This window comes from Rhinopithecus bieti, unplaced genomic scaffold, assembly GCF_001698545.2.
Source record: "Rhinopithecus bieti isolate Rb0 unplaced genomic scaffold, ASM169854v2 scaffold_26546, whole genome shotgun sequence".
Classification (NCBI taxonomy): domain Eukaryota; kingdom Metazoa; phylum Chordata; class Mammalia; order Primates; family Cercopithecidae; genus Rhinopithecus; species Rhinopithecus bieti.
This window is the reverse complement of record NW_016812367.1, coordinates 1,263,926-1,279,909: the sequence shown is the minus strand read 5'-3', so window position 1 is coordinate 1,279,909 and position 15,984 is coordinate 1,263,926. Positions and strand designations below refer to the sequence as shown.

General features: G+C 54.3%; 2 protein-coding genes across 2 annotated transcripts in view; one reads left to right on the top strand and one right to left on the bottom strand.

Moving 5' to 3' along the window:
- PRELID1 (PRELI domain containing 1) overlaps positions 1–1,752 on the top strand; it is a 4,650-nt gene extending 2,898 nt beyond the window's left edge. The window contains exons 3-5 of the mRNA XM_017896065.1: positions 663–776; positions 890–968; positions 1,214–1,752. Of these exons, the coding sequence (XP_017751554.1) occupies positions 663–776; positions 890–968; positions 1,214–1,362 (342 nt within the window). The 3' untranslated portion in view covers positions 1,363–1,752. The remainder of the gene's footprint in view (positions 1–662; positions 777–889; positions 969–1,213) is intronic.
- Positions 1,753–1,998: 246 nt separating this feature from the next.
- MXD3 (MAX dimerization protein 3) lies at positions 1,999–7,068 on the bottom strand. The gene is made up of 6 exons (XM_017896064.1): positions 6,548–7,068; positions 6,166–6,271; positions 5,456–5,485; positions 5,214–5,328; positions 2,579–2,762; positions 1,999–2,501 (listed from the first exon to the last, which is right to left on the bottom strand). The coding sequence occupies exons 1-6, from the start codon at positions 6,615–6,617 to the stop codon at positions 2,386–2,388; spliced, it is 621 nt and encodes a 206-aa protein (XP_017751553.1). The 5' UTR covers positions 6,618–7,068; the 3' UTR covers positions 1,999–2,385.
- Positions 7,069–15,984: the final 8,916 nt, after the last annotated feature.

Genomic DNA, 15,984 nt, shown 5'->3' with positions numbered 1-15,984 from the left:
TTTTTTTTTTTTTTTTTTTTCTGGTGACAGAGTCTCACTCTGTCGCCCAGGTTGGAGTGCAGTGGCATGATCTCACCTCAGTGCCACCGCCACCTCCCAGGTTCAAGCAATTCTCGTGCCTTAGCCTCTTGAGGAGCTGGGTTTACAGGCGCACACCACCACGCCTGGCTAATTTTTGTATTTTTAGTACAGATGAGGTTTCACCATGTTGGTCAGGCTGGTCTGGAACTCCTGACCTCAAGTGATCCGCCCGCCGCGGCCTCCCAGAGTGCTAAGATTACAGGCGGGAGCCACTGCGCCTGGCCAGTGTGTTTATTTGGACTGTCAGGAAGCTCCAGAGCTGCAGTCGGTGGAAGGCGACTAAAACGCTGCATGTGTATAGATGCATGAAACAAAATCCAGGAGCAGGACGGGCTGGAAGGCCCTTCGTTGATCTTAAGAGACCTTTTGCCTTCAGTTTTAAGGGTCAGAAGTTTTCAAGAGCAAAATGACCTTATTTATGGCTTTGTGCTCTGTCAGTGCCACTTGGTGGTACAGTCAGGGGAAGGAATGGATTTTCATTGTATCGCTTCGCCTCATGAAAAGAGACAGGGAGTCAAATTTATGTGCAAGTTGGCAAAATGAAAGACTCTTCCACGGTTGTGGTTGGCCTCTCTGCATAGGTGGTGGAGGAACGATGTGTTTACTGTGTGAACTCTGACAACAGTGGCTGGACCGAAATCCGCCGGGAAGCCTGGGTCTCCTCTAGCTTATTTGGTGTCTCCAGAGCTGTCCAGGTGAGCAGTGTTGTTGGGGCTGTTGGGGCTCTGGGACCCAGTGCTTTCGGTATTAGGGCTGGGCTGGGGTCAATGGGCAACTCAGTATCCTTCCCCTTCTCATCTTATGCCAGGAATTTGGTCTTGCCCGATTCAAAAGCAATGTGACCAAGACTATGAAGGGTTTTGAATATATCTTGGCGAAGCTACAAGGTGAGTTTCTGGGTATGTGGAGATTCCTCGTAGGGAGAGGCTCATTCAGCCTAGCAGGTGTGGAGTCTGGGTCAGTCATTGCCCTGCTCTGAGCTGGGACTTCTTGTCTGTACTGGGGGTGGGAGGAGGGTGAATACCACCTTTTTGGTGGAGCCTGGCCCAGGGGAGGTCAGTGGCATGGGGGAGGGAAATGAGGTTGGTCTTTCAGGCATCCTCTGAAGCCAGCCGCCTGCCCTTCACGACAGGCGAGGCCCCTTCCAAAACACTTGTTGAGACAGCCAAGGAAGCCAAGGAGAAGGCAAAGGAGACGGCACTGGCAGCTACAGAGAAGGCCAAGGACCTTGCCAGCAAGGCAGCCACCAAGAAGCAGCAGCAGCAGCAGCAGTTTGTGTAGCCAGCCCACCACCACCACAGCACCCCAGACAGCTAGGCTTAGCCCCTCTGCCCTCCCTCCGTTGTACTTTATCATTCAAAATCAACTTCCAGCCCTATCTGCTGTCTGGGTGGTGGGTTGTGGGGAGGTAGTTTGGCATCTGCAGGACACCAAGGCATGTGATTCACATCTGTGCCAGGTCTGCTTATTCTCCCATGGGGCAGCTGAGGACCGAGGCACAGAGGTGCGGTGACTTGCCCGGGGCTCCAGGTAGCCTGCAGGTTAACTGGCGGTAAGTGCTAGACTGTAAGCCCCGTGAGGGCAGGGCTTTTGGTTTTGTTCTCTGAAGTGTCTCAGTATCTAGCACGTAATAGACACTCAATAAATACTTATTGAATTAAGTCAGCCCCAGCTCTGGAGTCGGAAGGCTTTGGTTTGAATCTTGATTCCACCGTTTTTGGACCTCAGGCAAGTCACGTCACTCAGCCTCATTTCCACCACCCGTGAAGTGGAGACAGAACAGCCTCCGAGTTGTGAGGATTAAGTGCACTGCCTGGCACGGCCAGCAGTGTCAGCGATGGGAACTGATCTTATTTCCTCTTCCAGTGGGTCTGTGGTTAGGAGTTCCCCCATTTTCATCAGGCAAGACTATGGACAGGAAGTTATGAAAGAGGCTTTTAATGAAAATACTGTACAGTTTATGTGAGGCAAAGGCCAGGGGCCCTTGTCCAGGAAGGGAAGAGGCCCAAGAGGCTTCCTGTCCCCTTGGGGGCAGCAGAGCCAAGTGCTTGGGCTCAGGCCCAAGCTGCCTGCCCTGCAGGGGTCCAGGGAGGTCCTGATGAGTCCTGCCCCTTCCCCTTCCAGAGGGCCTGCCTGGCAGCCGGCAGCAGGGTGTTTGCGGAGCACCTGTTCCCACACAAGGGTCCTTTTAGTCCATTCCAACAGGTGACTCCAAGCAGCCCTGAAGGCTTGGGAAGAGCTCCTGCCTGGCAGGTGGGCCTGGCGTGAGCAGAGGGCAGAGAGGCCCCCCCTGGGTGAGGAACATCATAGCCAGGCGCCGCCACCGTGTGAGTAGCTGTGCTCCTGGCCGGCGACGAAGCCCCGCAGCAGCTCGGCCTCACCCCCAAACACCAGGCTCTCCACATCCACCTCCAGCTCCTCTGCGCAGGGAGGGGTCCAATCAGAAGACCTGGCTCGCCCCGAGGGCCACACAACCCCTCAGCCTCGGGGCACTCACCTTGGTCTGAGTCTGAGCGCTCAGAGGAGAGGCCTGAGGAGTCCAGGCTGTCTGTCCGCAGCCGCTCCCGCTCAGCCGCCCCTGCCAGCCCCCGGAGCTGCTCCAGCTGCCGCTGCAGGCTCTGCTGCTTGCTGCGCAGCCTCTCCTTGAGCTGCCGGGCCCGCTGCTCCTGATCCTCCAGCTTCTGCAGATCCCAAAGGAGCAAGGGGCTGGGGTTAGTGGCCTGGGGCTCGGGCTGCAGCCCAACACCACTAAGTACCAGGCCACGGCCACAGGGCCAACGCCCACTCCAGGCAGGTGAGGCCCCAGAGGGCTGTACCCATATCCTCCAGAAAGCCAGCCCTTTCCTGCCATGTGCACCTCCTGTGAGGGCGCTGCCTAGATTGGGGGTGGGGGGGCCTAGTCAAGGATAAAGGATTGGAGGGCTGTGGTGTCCAGTGGTGGGAAGTGGGGGCAGGGTGCATTGCTGCGTGTACACTCTGGCTCAGGTGCCAGGCATGTGCTGTCATGGGAAACAGGCCTGGTACTACCAGGTCTCCCCGTTTGTTTTTTGTTTTGTTTTGTTTTGTTTTGTTTTTGAGACAGAGTCTTGCCCTGTGGCCCGGGCTGGAGTGCAATGGCACAATCTTGGCTCACCACAACCTTTGCCTCTTAGGTTCAAGCAATTCCTGTCTCAGCCTCACAAGTAGCTGGGACTACAGGGGCCCACCACCATGCCCAGCTAATTTTTGTATTTTTAGTAGAGACTGGGTTTCACCATGTTGGTCAGGCTGGTCTCAAACTCCTGACCTCAGGTATCTGCCTATCTCGGCCTCCTAAAGTGTTGGGATTACAGGTGTAAGCCACTGCACCCGGCCCCCCATTTCTTTACAGGAAGCTAGCTGGAAAGTCAGATTTTTCCTGTCAAATGTCTTTTGAGGGGTTGACAACTAATTTAAATTTTTAGAAAACTACTGAACAAACAAAGGCTACCAGTTTGTAGCTCCTGGTCACAATCCCTGCAAGAGCGAAAGTGTGAAGGCGTTAACACCCTCCCTCCCATCCCCCTGCCTCCTGCCAAGCTCTGCCAGCCCTGAAGTTCCAAGGACTGGAAGGCCAAGGGCTCTCCCAGGCAGAGCCCTCAGTGGGCGGAAGCTTACATTGTCATTCAACAAGAAGGGGAGAATTGGGCCATGGGGGCGTTTGGACTGGGCATAGAAAGATGAGTAAGAGCCGTGGAGGCAAACACAGGGAGGAAGAAACGTCAAGGCAGAGCAGAGGGAGCCTGAGGAGAGCATGGAGTGTTTAGCTTCTGTGGGACATGGGGAGAGATGAGGCCAAAAGAGCAGCCTACTGGCAAGTCCTGGGTTATAAAGGGCCTTGAGTTTCACAGGAAGTAAGGAGCGGAGGCTTTGTCCTGTCAGGGGCGATTGGCAGGTTTTCAGCAGGAGATGGGCCTGGGTAGATACGTGTGCTGTAGAGATCATTCTAGAGCAAAGTAGAAGACAGCCTGGGAGAGGCAAAACAGGAAACAGGAAGGCTGGGAGGAGGCCGGTGAATTAATCCAGGATGGGGGTGATGGGGCCCCAGAGAAAGAGCACTCCCCAGGTCCTGCCCACAGGCCGGCCAGCCCCTGAGGGGCACACATCACCCATCCGAGAACCAGGCCAGGCAAGCTCCGTGCGAGAAACTGGCCCATGACCCAAACAGTGTTATTCAGCCACAATGATGGTAAAAACAGACACCGGGGGGCAGTGCAGTTGTTACCACAGCTGTGGTTTATTTACTGACAGCACGTAGGTCTACGTGTGCCACAGCCCCCAGTGCCTAGAATAGGGCCTAGCGGAACCAGTGCTCAAAAAACACTTGTCGGAGGAGATAACGCAAGCCAGGGAACTGGGCATGGTTCCTGAATCTGCCTCCCATCAGCTGTGCGACTTGCTGGCCCTCAGCCTAGCTGTGCCTCCATGTATTCCTCTGGAGGGCAGGAAAAGTCCTGTGGTTTCCAAGGCCACTTCTGACATGGCCTGGGCCACCTGGGCGTTTATTCAGCACATCCACTCCTGTCCACCAGGGGGCGCTGAGCTCAGCCCCAGCAGCAGCAGCAGCAGCAGCAGAAGCAGCAGCAGCAGAGCAGCCCTGGGAGGACCAGTGACTGGCGTCTTCGCAGTCCTTTCCCCTCCTGTCTCTGGAGTTGCCTCCCAGGTGACACCCGGATAGACTGCCCATAACAGGAGGCCTTGAAAGGGAGAGGGGGAGAGCAAGGACCAACCCTCTACAGTCCCAAGGACCCCCACATACATCCCATCACAGAATTCAACAGCCATCCTCTCCCCTCAAGCAGGAGGTAAGGTTAGTCCAGACACGCTAAGTGACTTGCCCAAGGTCTGACAGCTGGGATCTAAGTGATAACAGCTGTAACAGCAACAGTGAACATTTAAGAGTGAACTCGTTTAAGCCTCAACAACCCTCTGAGTTATTGTCTGCTTTTCTTCCCATTAATGGATCTGGAAAGTAAAAACTCAGAGAGCTGTCCCAAGTCACACAGTTCTTGAGGTCTGACTTCAGGCCTCATTCCCCAGTCCCACCAGCCCCTCCATAGCACAGCCCTCCATACACCAGGGCAAGCCAGTCTGGGCGTAGCAAGGGGCCTCACCTGGATGTGCATCCTGGCGCGGCGCAGCAGGCTCAGTGTGGTGTACCGGGCGCAGTCGGCCCCCAGGGGCATCTGCTGCTTCAGCCGCTCTAGGCACCGCTTCAACTGGGCCCTCCTGTGGGGAAGAGGTCTAGAGGGCAGTGCCAGCCCCACCTTGCTGGCCACAGGAATGGCAGGGGAGGGAAGGTCGGTGGGCGGTGGCTCCTGGGGGCTGGCGCTGTCAGAGCAGGACTGGGACTCACCTGCGCTTCTCCAGTTCGTTGTGCACAGACCTGCCAATGCCAGAGAGGACGAGGTGAAGGGGAATCAGCTACTGCCCATGCCCCAATCCCAGGGCCCCCAGTGGCTCAAGAGCCACTACAGATGTCTGCCCCAAACAAGTCCCCTGTGGAGACCTCATGCTGGCCTCAGACACCAGAGTCCCCTGGCAGGGCGAGGGGAATCAAAGACACATGCAGCCAATGCTTAACAGAAGCTTGCCCAGGTGGGTACGGAGGTCCTAACAAGGCCCTGCCAGCTGGTCAGGAAGGGCTTCCCAGACAGAGGTGACAGCTAAATGCAGAAATAGATGTTTCCCAAGCCGGTAGTGGAGGGAGAGGCATTCAGATAGGAGGGAACAGCATATGCAAAGGGCTGGGGAGAGGAGAGAAAAGGAGGAAGCCAGTGGAGCAGGTGAGTGGCCTGATGTGTGGAGTGCGGGAGTGCGGGTGGAAGCGGGACCCCAATTGCTGTTCGCAGTTCCTGGCACATCTAGAGGTGCTCAAGAAATAGTCCTTGAATGAATAGAAAGGTGTGAGTGTGTTTGGAGAGTGGGGAGATGGCAGGAGGGGTCTGAACCCTTCCTGGAGCAGGACACCTGACCCAAAAGATGCAAACAACAAGTGGGCAGAGGAGGGCCCGACCGGGGCGGCGCCCACCCCACCCCGACTCCCGCCGCCCCGGGCCTCCTCACCGCCCGCTGTCCTGCGCGCCAGGAGCCTGGGGGGGTCGCTTCTTCCTCCTGTGGATGGGGCCCGGACTGCGATGCGGGCACAGGGACGCATAACCATGCTCGGCCTCTGCCAGAGAGAGCCCCCGCCCGCGTCAGGCTGGGGCTGGACCTGGTCCCAGCGGGAGCCCCAGGCACAGCACGGTCAGGGAAAGGCTTTTGGCGCCAGGACCATTTCCCCCACCCCTCCCTGCTCTAACCGCCCCGGGACTCCTCTCGAGTTGAGGGCGAGGCGCCCCGGGATTACTGTCCTAGGGCAGTGCATCCTTCAAGCTAGGAGCCAGGTCCAGTCCAGGCCCGTGTCAGCGAGGTCGCCGCCGGAATCCAGCCAAGGGTTCTTCCTCACCTCTCTCACGGCGCTCCAGGAACTCGGCTGCCTGCAGCAGGACCTGGATGTTGCTGGCTACGGGTTCCATGTTGGCGACAGCAGTCAGAGGGCTGGCCTAGGGTGCCGGCTGGAGCAGCGGCTGCAGCACTTTTGTTTCAAAGTAACTGACACGGTGCAACAAACACAGGGGTCCGCCCCGCCCCCCGAGAAGCCCCGCCCGCGGGAACGCCCAGCCCTTGGCTCCGCCCCTCTGGAACCCGCCACGGAGCCAAGGGGCAGCCGCCCCGCCCCGAGTAGTCTCAGACTCTCCAGGGGCAGGTAAGGGCGCCGGCTCCAGGCCTGGCCCTGGAGCGAACCCTCAGGCTGACGGGTGCTGATTCTTGCCTGCCTCACTCATCCACCCACGCCGGCTCATTGGCGTCTTTGATCTCAGCTTCCAGCCCAGTGCTAGTGACTAGCCCCGCACTTAGCACGGCGCTTTGGGGGCCAGGTGGTCCCCTGGAAGCCCCGGGCCCTGCCCCTACACGTGGGCGCCGCGGGGGCGGGGCCCGCCGGCCGCAGCTCGCCCATTCGCCCATGGCTTCTCAAGGCTCGCTGTCGTCATGCTCGGGGCGGGGTCGAGGAGCCTCTGATGTCCTATTGGCTGGCGCTCCGCCCCGCCCTCTCCCGCCGCTGGTCCACACGTTCGGGCGGGAAAAGAAGCAGGTTTCAAATTTGAAAACTCGAGCGATGGGGCGGGGTTAAGCGGGGAGCTGGGCCGCAACGCGCAGGCGCTGGCGGAGGGGCAGCGGCCCCGGCTCCTGCCCTCCGGGGCCTGTCCCCACGCCTGCCTGCCATCTGCCCCCGAAGGCCCCCGTGGACCCCAGCTTCCTACTGTGTCGAATGGGAATAATCTATCGGCCCCCCTCCTCTTCTGTGAGGAAGCTGTTGTTGCTACGAAAACGTCAGCGGGGTGACAGCTTTCTCAGGCAGGCCATACACTGGAGGCACGCGAAATGGCTTTTTCCGGAGCTCTGGTGTCCACAGAGTTGGGGTCCTCTCCTGTCACTGATGTCTCAGCTGTGTATGACTCAGGAGGTGACCTCCGTCTCTAAGCCTCAGGAACCCCGAGACAGGATTGAAGGATCAGAGCCAATGCGTTTGCGGTGCCCATGACAGGAAGGAGCCGCGCATCTCAAAGGCAGTGCAACCAGACGCCGGCGTTTGCCTCCCAGGCAGCCCCTGCTTGCCTTACTCAGAGTCCATGAAGCCTTCTTGAACCTGACTCTCCTAGCCGGCGGAAGGAGTGGCTGTGATGACTTCTAGCCGCAGCACCAGCAGGTGGGGCCACATCTGGGAACAAGAAGATGAAAGCAGCTGTAGCAGGGTGGAGCATTACTGCCATCCATGGGCTGAGTCTGTGACCCGAGTAACCCCAAAATAGAGAAGGGAGAGAAGGTGGGAGGAATAGACGCTTTGTAAAGAGACAGTCCTGGTAAACACAGGCACATGTCAGTCGGGCCTCAGTTCCTTGGGAAAAATCTTTTTTTTTTTTTTTGAGCCTTGCTCTATTGCCCAGGCTGAAGCGCAATGGCTCAATCTTGGCTCACTGCAACCTCCGCCTCCCGGGTTCAAGCGATTCTCCTGCCTCAGTCTCCCAAGTAGCTGAGATTACAGGCGCCCACCACCACACCCAGCTAATTTTGTATTTTAGTATAGATGGGGTTTCACCATGTTGGCCAGGCTGGTCTCGAACTCCTGACCTCAGCTGATCCACCCACCTCAGCCTCCCAAAGTGCTGGGATTACAGGCATGAGCCACTGCGCATCTGTGCGCTGAGTGGAAGGGGAGAAGGGGGACCCCTTCCCCATGCCTTTGTCCCAATCAGGATCCCCTGAAGAGGGCAGCCAGCCCCGGGCTCACTGCCCTCCTCCACTCCATGGACAGGGTGCAGGAGGAGACGGCCCTGCGTTCCCCAGATCCCTTTCCCCTTCCCCTCTGCAGGGAAGAGTTGTCAGGGGAGTTGGGGGCCTAGCTCTGACCCTGGACCCCTGCCCAGCCTCTTCCCTGGGCTGCCTGCAGCCTCCCTTCTCCCAGAGAGCAGGACTCCCCAGTCACAGAGCTAACCAAGTCACGCCCCACTGCAGGTCTCATGCCCCCGCTGAAGGCCCACACTCCCATGGCCTTCAGGACAAAGTTTCAGCTGGGCCGTGCACCTCCTCCTGCTGTGGCAGGGGACATGCCATGGCCTTGCCCACCTCCCTGCCTCTGCTATCTCGGCTCAATGTCACTTGCTCCAAGAGGTTCCCAGGCTTCTCTCCTTCAGTGCATCCTCCCAAGCAGCAGTGGGCCCTGCGTCCCTCAGGGCCAGCCTCTTCCTGCAGACTACGATCTCAGCCACAGAGCAAACCAATGCCGAACAGGCGCTTGGCCAAGCCATGGGCCAGGGGTAGGGAAGGGCTGGTGGGCCTGTGTCTCCATGCCCACAGGATGTCGGGGGAAGAAGCAGTCGGCAGACCCCCACACAGAGGCCACCTCTGGAACACCCCCCAGGCTGTTGTGGCAGTGAAGCATAACGACCAAGAGTCGGGTGCCAGCCAGTCCCTCGCTTGATGTCACAGGGGCTAAGCCAAGAGGCCAGCCCTGGCTAGACAGGTCTCAGAAGTGCCTGGCAGCCCCTGCTATCCTTGGGCGAGCACTGCAGACAGGCCTCTGTAGGATCAGTAGTATGGCCATTTTTTTTTTCAGGTGGAGTCTCACACTATCACCCAGCCAGAGTGCAATAACACAATGAGGGCTCACTGCAGCCTTGACCTGCTGGGCTCAAGCAATCCTCCCGCCTCAGCCTCCCAAGTAGCTGGGACCACAGCTGCATGCCACCATGCCTGTCTAATTTTTTATTTTTTGTAGAGACGGGGTTTCACCATGTTGGCCAAGCTGGTCTTGATCTCCTGACCTCAGGTGATCTGCCCCCCTCCCCAGTCTCCCAAAGTGCTGGGATTACAGGCGTGAGCCACTGCACCAGCCTGATTTGCATTTTTTCTAAGCTGAAATTCTTATTTTTCCACTGGATATAATGTATTGTTATTGTATTGTTATCCTCTATGTGCTTTTAATATTTTCTCTTCACCTTTGGTTTTCTTTTTTTTTTTTTTGAGACGGAGTCTCGCTCTGTCACCCAGGCTGGAGTGCTGTGGCCGGATCTCAGCTCACTGCAAGCTCCGCCTCCCGGGTTCACGCCATTCTCCTGTCTCAGCCTCCCGGGTAGCTGGGACTACAGGCGCCGCCACGTCGCCCGGCTAGTTTTCTGTAGTTTTAGTAGAGACGGGGTTTCACCATGTTAGCCAGGATGGTCTCGATCTCCTGACCTCGTGATCCGCCCGTCTCGGCCTCCCAAAGTGCTGGGATTACAGGCTTGAGCCACCGCGCCCGGCCCACCTTTGGTTTTCAACTGTTGGCTGTGACATGCCTGGGTGTGGTTTTCTTGGTGTTTGCCTTACTTGGGGTGTCTTGAGCTTCTGGAAAAGTTTTCAGTTCTTATCTCTTCAAATATTTTTCCTGTCTTATTCTATCTCTACCCTCCTGTTCTAACTCTGATTTCATGTATGTTGCCCAACTTGGTAATAAATGAAGGGTCTTACTTTGTTGCCCAGGCTGGAGTGCAGTGGTATGAACACAGCTCACTATAGCCCTGACCCCCTAGGCTCAGGTGATCCTCCTGCCTCAGCCTCCCAATTAGCTGGGATTACAGGTGTGCAGCACCACACCCAGCTAATTTTTTGTATTTTTTGTAGAGACGGGATTTTGCCATTGTTGCCCAGGCTGGTCTCAAACTCTTGAGCTCAAACAATCCGTCCTCCTCGGCCTCCCAAAGTGCTAGGATTACAGGCGTGAGCCACCTTGCCCAGCTTTTCCTATTTTAGTCAACAAATGTTTAACTTGCCTATTCTAATTCTTCATCAAACCATCACTCTGGGGAGCATGTCTCTGCCACTGTTGAACGCTATGTGCTGTAAAACATATTCCTTGGTCGGGGTCTGAAGAAATGTGACCTGGCAGTCCAAATTGGTATCTTCAGTTCCAGTCCTTTTTTTTTTTTTTTGTGAGACGAAGTCTCGCTCTTGTCCCCCAGGCTGGAGTGTGATGGCGTGATCTCGGCTCACTGCAATCTCCGCCTCCCAGGTTCAAGTGATTCTCTTGCCTCAGCCTCCCAAGTAGCTAAGATTACAGGCGCCCGCCACCACGCCTGGCTAATTTTGTATTTTAGTAGAGACAGGGTTTCACCATGTTGGCCAGGCTGGTCTCGAACTCCTGACCTCGGGTGATCCACCCACCTCGGCCTCCTAAAGTGCTGGGATTACAGGCATGAGCCACTGCGCCCGGCCAAGTTCCAGTCCTTTTACTGTGCTGTGAGCCTTTGCAGCTACCGCAGGGAAGCTGAGCCCAGCGTGCAGAGTGACTGTCTGTTCCTGCCACAACTTACACTTCCTGGGGCTACAGGCTTCAGTCTCACTAGCCTGCCAGGCCTCTTGTTGACAGACAGAACAGTTACTGGTGGTTTGTGCCTCAGAGGGTGCAAGGGGAACTCAGTCTCTCCCCGCGCTGTGGCAGCCCCCGTATGTCTCTCATATCATGAGGCCTCCTTAAGTGAGCACACCGGAGTATCCACTGACTGATTCCAATCAGCCCCTGATCCTGGATGATCCAGGGGTTCTTCTGATGAGCATCAAACGTCCTACTTTAATGTACCCCTCCGACTCCCACAGAGATGTCCACAGGTCCACGCCCCATACAGGCATCCCACTAATAGGCCAGTTTTCCACTGCCCTTCTGCTGACTGTGCGGGCAGGCTGGCCACCGACCTGAGATGTAGCACAAACACCAGTCAATTCAAAGAGTTGATCTGTTTTTACCTTCTTTGATGGTCTTCCAGATAGGAAGCTGTCCTGTCACCTTGAAACTTCCATCCATAAACCAGGCGGCTCTTTGCTGGTCAGTAGAGAGCTGTTCATAGGACACTCACTGCCCATGTGGCCCAGGAAACTCCTTAGCTGGCTCTGAAGTTGCCTGTGGGCGAAGAGGCTCCCACTTGGGATGGCCTCCTTGCATACCCCAGATAGCACGTTCTAGAAAAATCATTTCCAAATTATGATGGACCCTTCCGGGCACTGCCCTCCTCATCAGAGTATTTCCCCAACATCACCCGAGAAATTACGAGTATTTCAGGTTTCAAGTTATGTTGTGTCCTTAAGTCATAGGGGCAACTGGACTTTAATTAAATCCAATAGCAGGTTAGTAATTTCTGAAACGGAAATTTCCTGGTCCAAAATCCCAGTGGTTGCCACTAGGTGGCACTCCGGCTTTTGCCCTCAGCTCCAGTCTGCTCCTCACACAGGCTATCTACAACCATGGAACAACTTGCACAGGCTGGGGCAATCTCACCGGTTTCCAACAAGTATATCCAATCAATACTGGCGGGGGGCGGGGGGATTCACCTGCCTTCTGCTTTACCATGCTAGGTAAGAGAAACGCCTCCGCCAGACCCGATACCACCCGCATAGTACATTCAGGTAAAGGAGCTGCAGTCGCTTTGCATAAAGCCTGCTCAACCCTCCCCGTTTCCATTCCATCAGGTATCACATTCCCATATTCTCCCAATCGAAGTCTCACTCCCATTGGACTTCGCAAATAGATTTTGGAATTACAGAGCACAGATTCCACAAAAATGTGGAGTCTCTCCTGCAGCCCCTGACCATTTCACCCACTCATGTCCACACCCCTGACCATTTCACCCACTCATGTCCACACCCCTGACCATTTCACCCACTCCTGTCCACATGGCCTTGGATCCCCAGTGGGTGTTGGTCATTATCTTGATTAGATTGTGGCACAACTGCCCCAGGTGACTACCTATCAGCTTTCTCCTTGCCATCTTTCCGTCTTTTTTTTTTTTTTTCTGCTTGCGACGGAGTCTCACTCTGTTGCCCACGCTGGAGCGCAATGGCACGATCTCAGCGATTCTCCTGCCTCAGCCTCCTGAGTAGCTGGCACCCGCCACCACATCCAGCTTGTTTGTTTGCTTTTTAGACAGAGTTTTGCTCTTGTTGCCCAGGCTGGAGTGCAATGGCACGATCTCGGCTCACCGCAACCTCCGCCTCCTTGGTTCAGTGGTTCTCCTGCCTCAGTCTCCCGACTAACTGGGACTACAGGCGCATGCCACCACACCTGGCTAACTTTTTGTATTTTCAGTAGAGACGGGGTTTCACCATGTTAGCCAGGATGGTCTCGATCTCCTGACCTCGTGATCCACCCGCCTCAGCCTCCCAAAGTGCTGGGATTACAGTCGTGAGCCACCACACCCGACCATTTTTTTTGTATTTTTAGTAGAGATGGGGTTTCACCATGTTGGCCAGGCTGGTCTCGAACTCCTGACCTCAGGTGATCCACCCACCTCAGCCTCCCGTAGTGCAGGGATTACAGGCTGGCCTCCCTCTGACATTTTAAAATCCTCCAAACTAAGGTGAATAAATCAGATTTGTTCAGGGCCCTTCAACAGTAGGGGACCAGCAGAGGCTCCCATCTGTCCACCCAAGGACTTCCAAGGGTGTTGGAGTATGACCTTTGTTTTGACCCCATCAATGTCTACTTTATTCAGCCCATTTCATAAGAACCATTTAAGGCCGGGCGCGGTGGCTCAAGCCTGTAAATCCCACCTTTGGAGGCCAAGACGGCGGATCACGAGGGTCCAGGGAGATCGAGACCAGCGCCTGGCTACATGAGTGAAACCCCGTTCTACTAAAAATACAAAAAAAAAAAAACTAGCTGGTGAGGTGTGTGGGCGCCTGTAGTCCCAGCTGCTCGGGAGGCTGAGGCGGAGAGATGGCGTGAAACCCGGAGGGCAGAGCTGAGTGAGCTGAGATCCAGCCACTGCACTCCAGCCTGTGGTGACAGAGCGAGACTCCCGTCTCAAAAAAAAAAAAAAAAAAAAAAGAACATTTAAAGACTGCCATCCTGCTTGCTGGGATAAGTATCTTGACTCTTCCCTTTGTTTTCCCCATTCTCTTGTGATCATTCTAACCATCTTCACTATTGTTTCAGCATAATTTTTCCCCTCAAAAGTGGCCCTGGGAATAGCCACAATCCAAGCTTGGCCCAGTCTCAGGATCTGCCCTATCACTATATTTTGCCTTCATTCCTGCTACAGAGAACAATAAAATGGTATATTTAGCTTGTTTCTTGTTACTTTGCATTTCCTTATCCGTCCAGTGAACTAACTCCTTGGGAGTTGCATCCATCATTTCTAAAATTCAGTAACAAAACATTTTATCAGGCCAGGCACAGTGTCTCACACCTGTAATTCCAGCACTTTGGGATGCCGAGGTGGGTGGATCACCTGAGGTCAGGAGTTCGAGACCAACCTGGCCAACATGGAGACACCCCGTCTCTACTAGAAATACAAAATTAGCCAGGCGTGGTGGTATGTGCCTGTAATCCCAGCTACTCGGGAGGCTGAGGGAGAAGAATCGCTTGAACCTGGGAGGCGGAGATTCCAGTGAGCTGAGATTGTACCATTGCACTCCAGCCTGGGCAACAAGAGCGAAACTCTGTCTCAAAAAAGAAAAGAAAAGAAAAGGTCCTTCCGAAGACAACAAGAACAACTACCTGCTAGCGTCATGGGATGAGTCCAACCCACTGACCAGGCAGCACTGGCAAGCAGCAGGGCCAACCGCGTCAGCCACTTGTATGCAGGTAGGTACCCAGTGTCTGGGATGTTATATGTTCCAGCAGGCACTTGATAAACCACTTCCCCTTTTCCTTCTGGCCTTTGCTAAGTCAAAAGTTTCAGCCTGTTCTCTGGAGTATGGGAAGAGTACTCCACCTGAACGCCTGCTCGTGTAGCACAGGCCATTCCCGCTGTCAGTGACAGGGTATCCTCTTCAAGGGATCTGGGCACCCTGCAAATGTTCTTGTTCAAGCCACAAACCTCTCCTGTTTTAGCCAGGTCCTGCAACTTCCCTCTTTTAGTGTGGGGCTTTTATTATGATTTATTCTTAAGTCCAGATGTTATTTGGTAGTATGTTTTTAGTTTCCAGATACAAAGGACTTTTTCAGCTATCTTTTGGTTGCTGATTTCCATTTATATTCTTTTTTTTTTTTTTTTTTTGAGATGGACTCCTGCTCTGTCGCCCAGGCTGAGTCGATCTCGGCTCACTGCAACCTCTGCTTGCCAGGTTCAAGCGATTCTCCTGCCTCAGCCTCCCAAGTAGCTGGGACTACAGGCATCCACCACCATGCCCGGCTAATTTTGTATTTTTTAAATTTTTATTTAATTTTTTTTAGATAGAGTTTCACTCTGTCAGCAGGCTGGAGTGCAGTGGCACGATCTCAGGTCACTGCAACCTCTGCCTCCCAGGTTCAAGCCATTCTCCTGCCTCAGCCTCCCAAATAGCTGGGACTACAGGCGCCCGCCACCACGCCAAGCTAATTTTTTGTATTTTTAGTAGAGACGGGGTTTCACCATGTTGGCCAAGATGGTCTCAATCTCAACCTCGTGATCCACCTGCCTCGGCCTCCCAAAGTGCTGGGAGTACAGGTGTGAGCCACCGCGCCCGGTCCATTCTCTTTAAAAATCTCCTCTTTATAAATCTCCATTTCTCTCTTTCCTCTCAAGGTCCTCTGATCTTTGGTCTGATCTTCAAATTAGTTGATCTTCTTCAACGAATTTGGTGAATCAATTTTGTTATCAACCCGTATACTGAGTCCTTTATGTCAACTAAAAATTCCACATCCACGTCTCCAGGTGTTCTAACTGCTGCTTCTCTCCTCACGTTTCCAACAGCACACCTGGTCTCCGAGGAAACAGTCCACTCCGCAGGCCTATGAGCTTGGCTTCCTCAGTCACATACACACATAATATACATCTCACATACACAGGAATTACATACAATTGTCTATGTAAATTTTGTTGTTATATTAATTACATATAATTATATACAGTTTTATATATATTTTGTTTGTTTGTTTTTGGTTTTTTTGAGACAGAGTCTTGCTCTGTCGCCAGGCTGGAGTGCAGTGGTGCAGTCTCGGCTCACTGCAACCTCCGCCTCCCTGGTTCAAGAGATTCTCCTGTCTCAGCCTCCCAAGTAGCTGGGATTACAGGCACCCGCCACCACGACCAGCTAATTTTGTGTATTTTTAGTAGAGACGGGGTTTCACCATGTTGGCCAGGCTGGTCTCAAACTCCTGACCTCAGGTGATTCACCCACCTCAGCCTCCCAAAGTGCTGGGATTACAGGAGTGAGCCACTGCGCCTGGCCTGATAAAATGTTTTGTTACATTAGTTTATTTACACTTATTGATATAATTTATATTTCTGGTATTTTGATCTTAACCCTCTTGTGCAATGTATTTCATATTTACTCTTCATCGTTTTACTTTTACAGTGCTTTATTCTCTGTATGATTGTGTTTATTTTT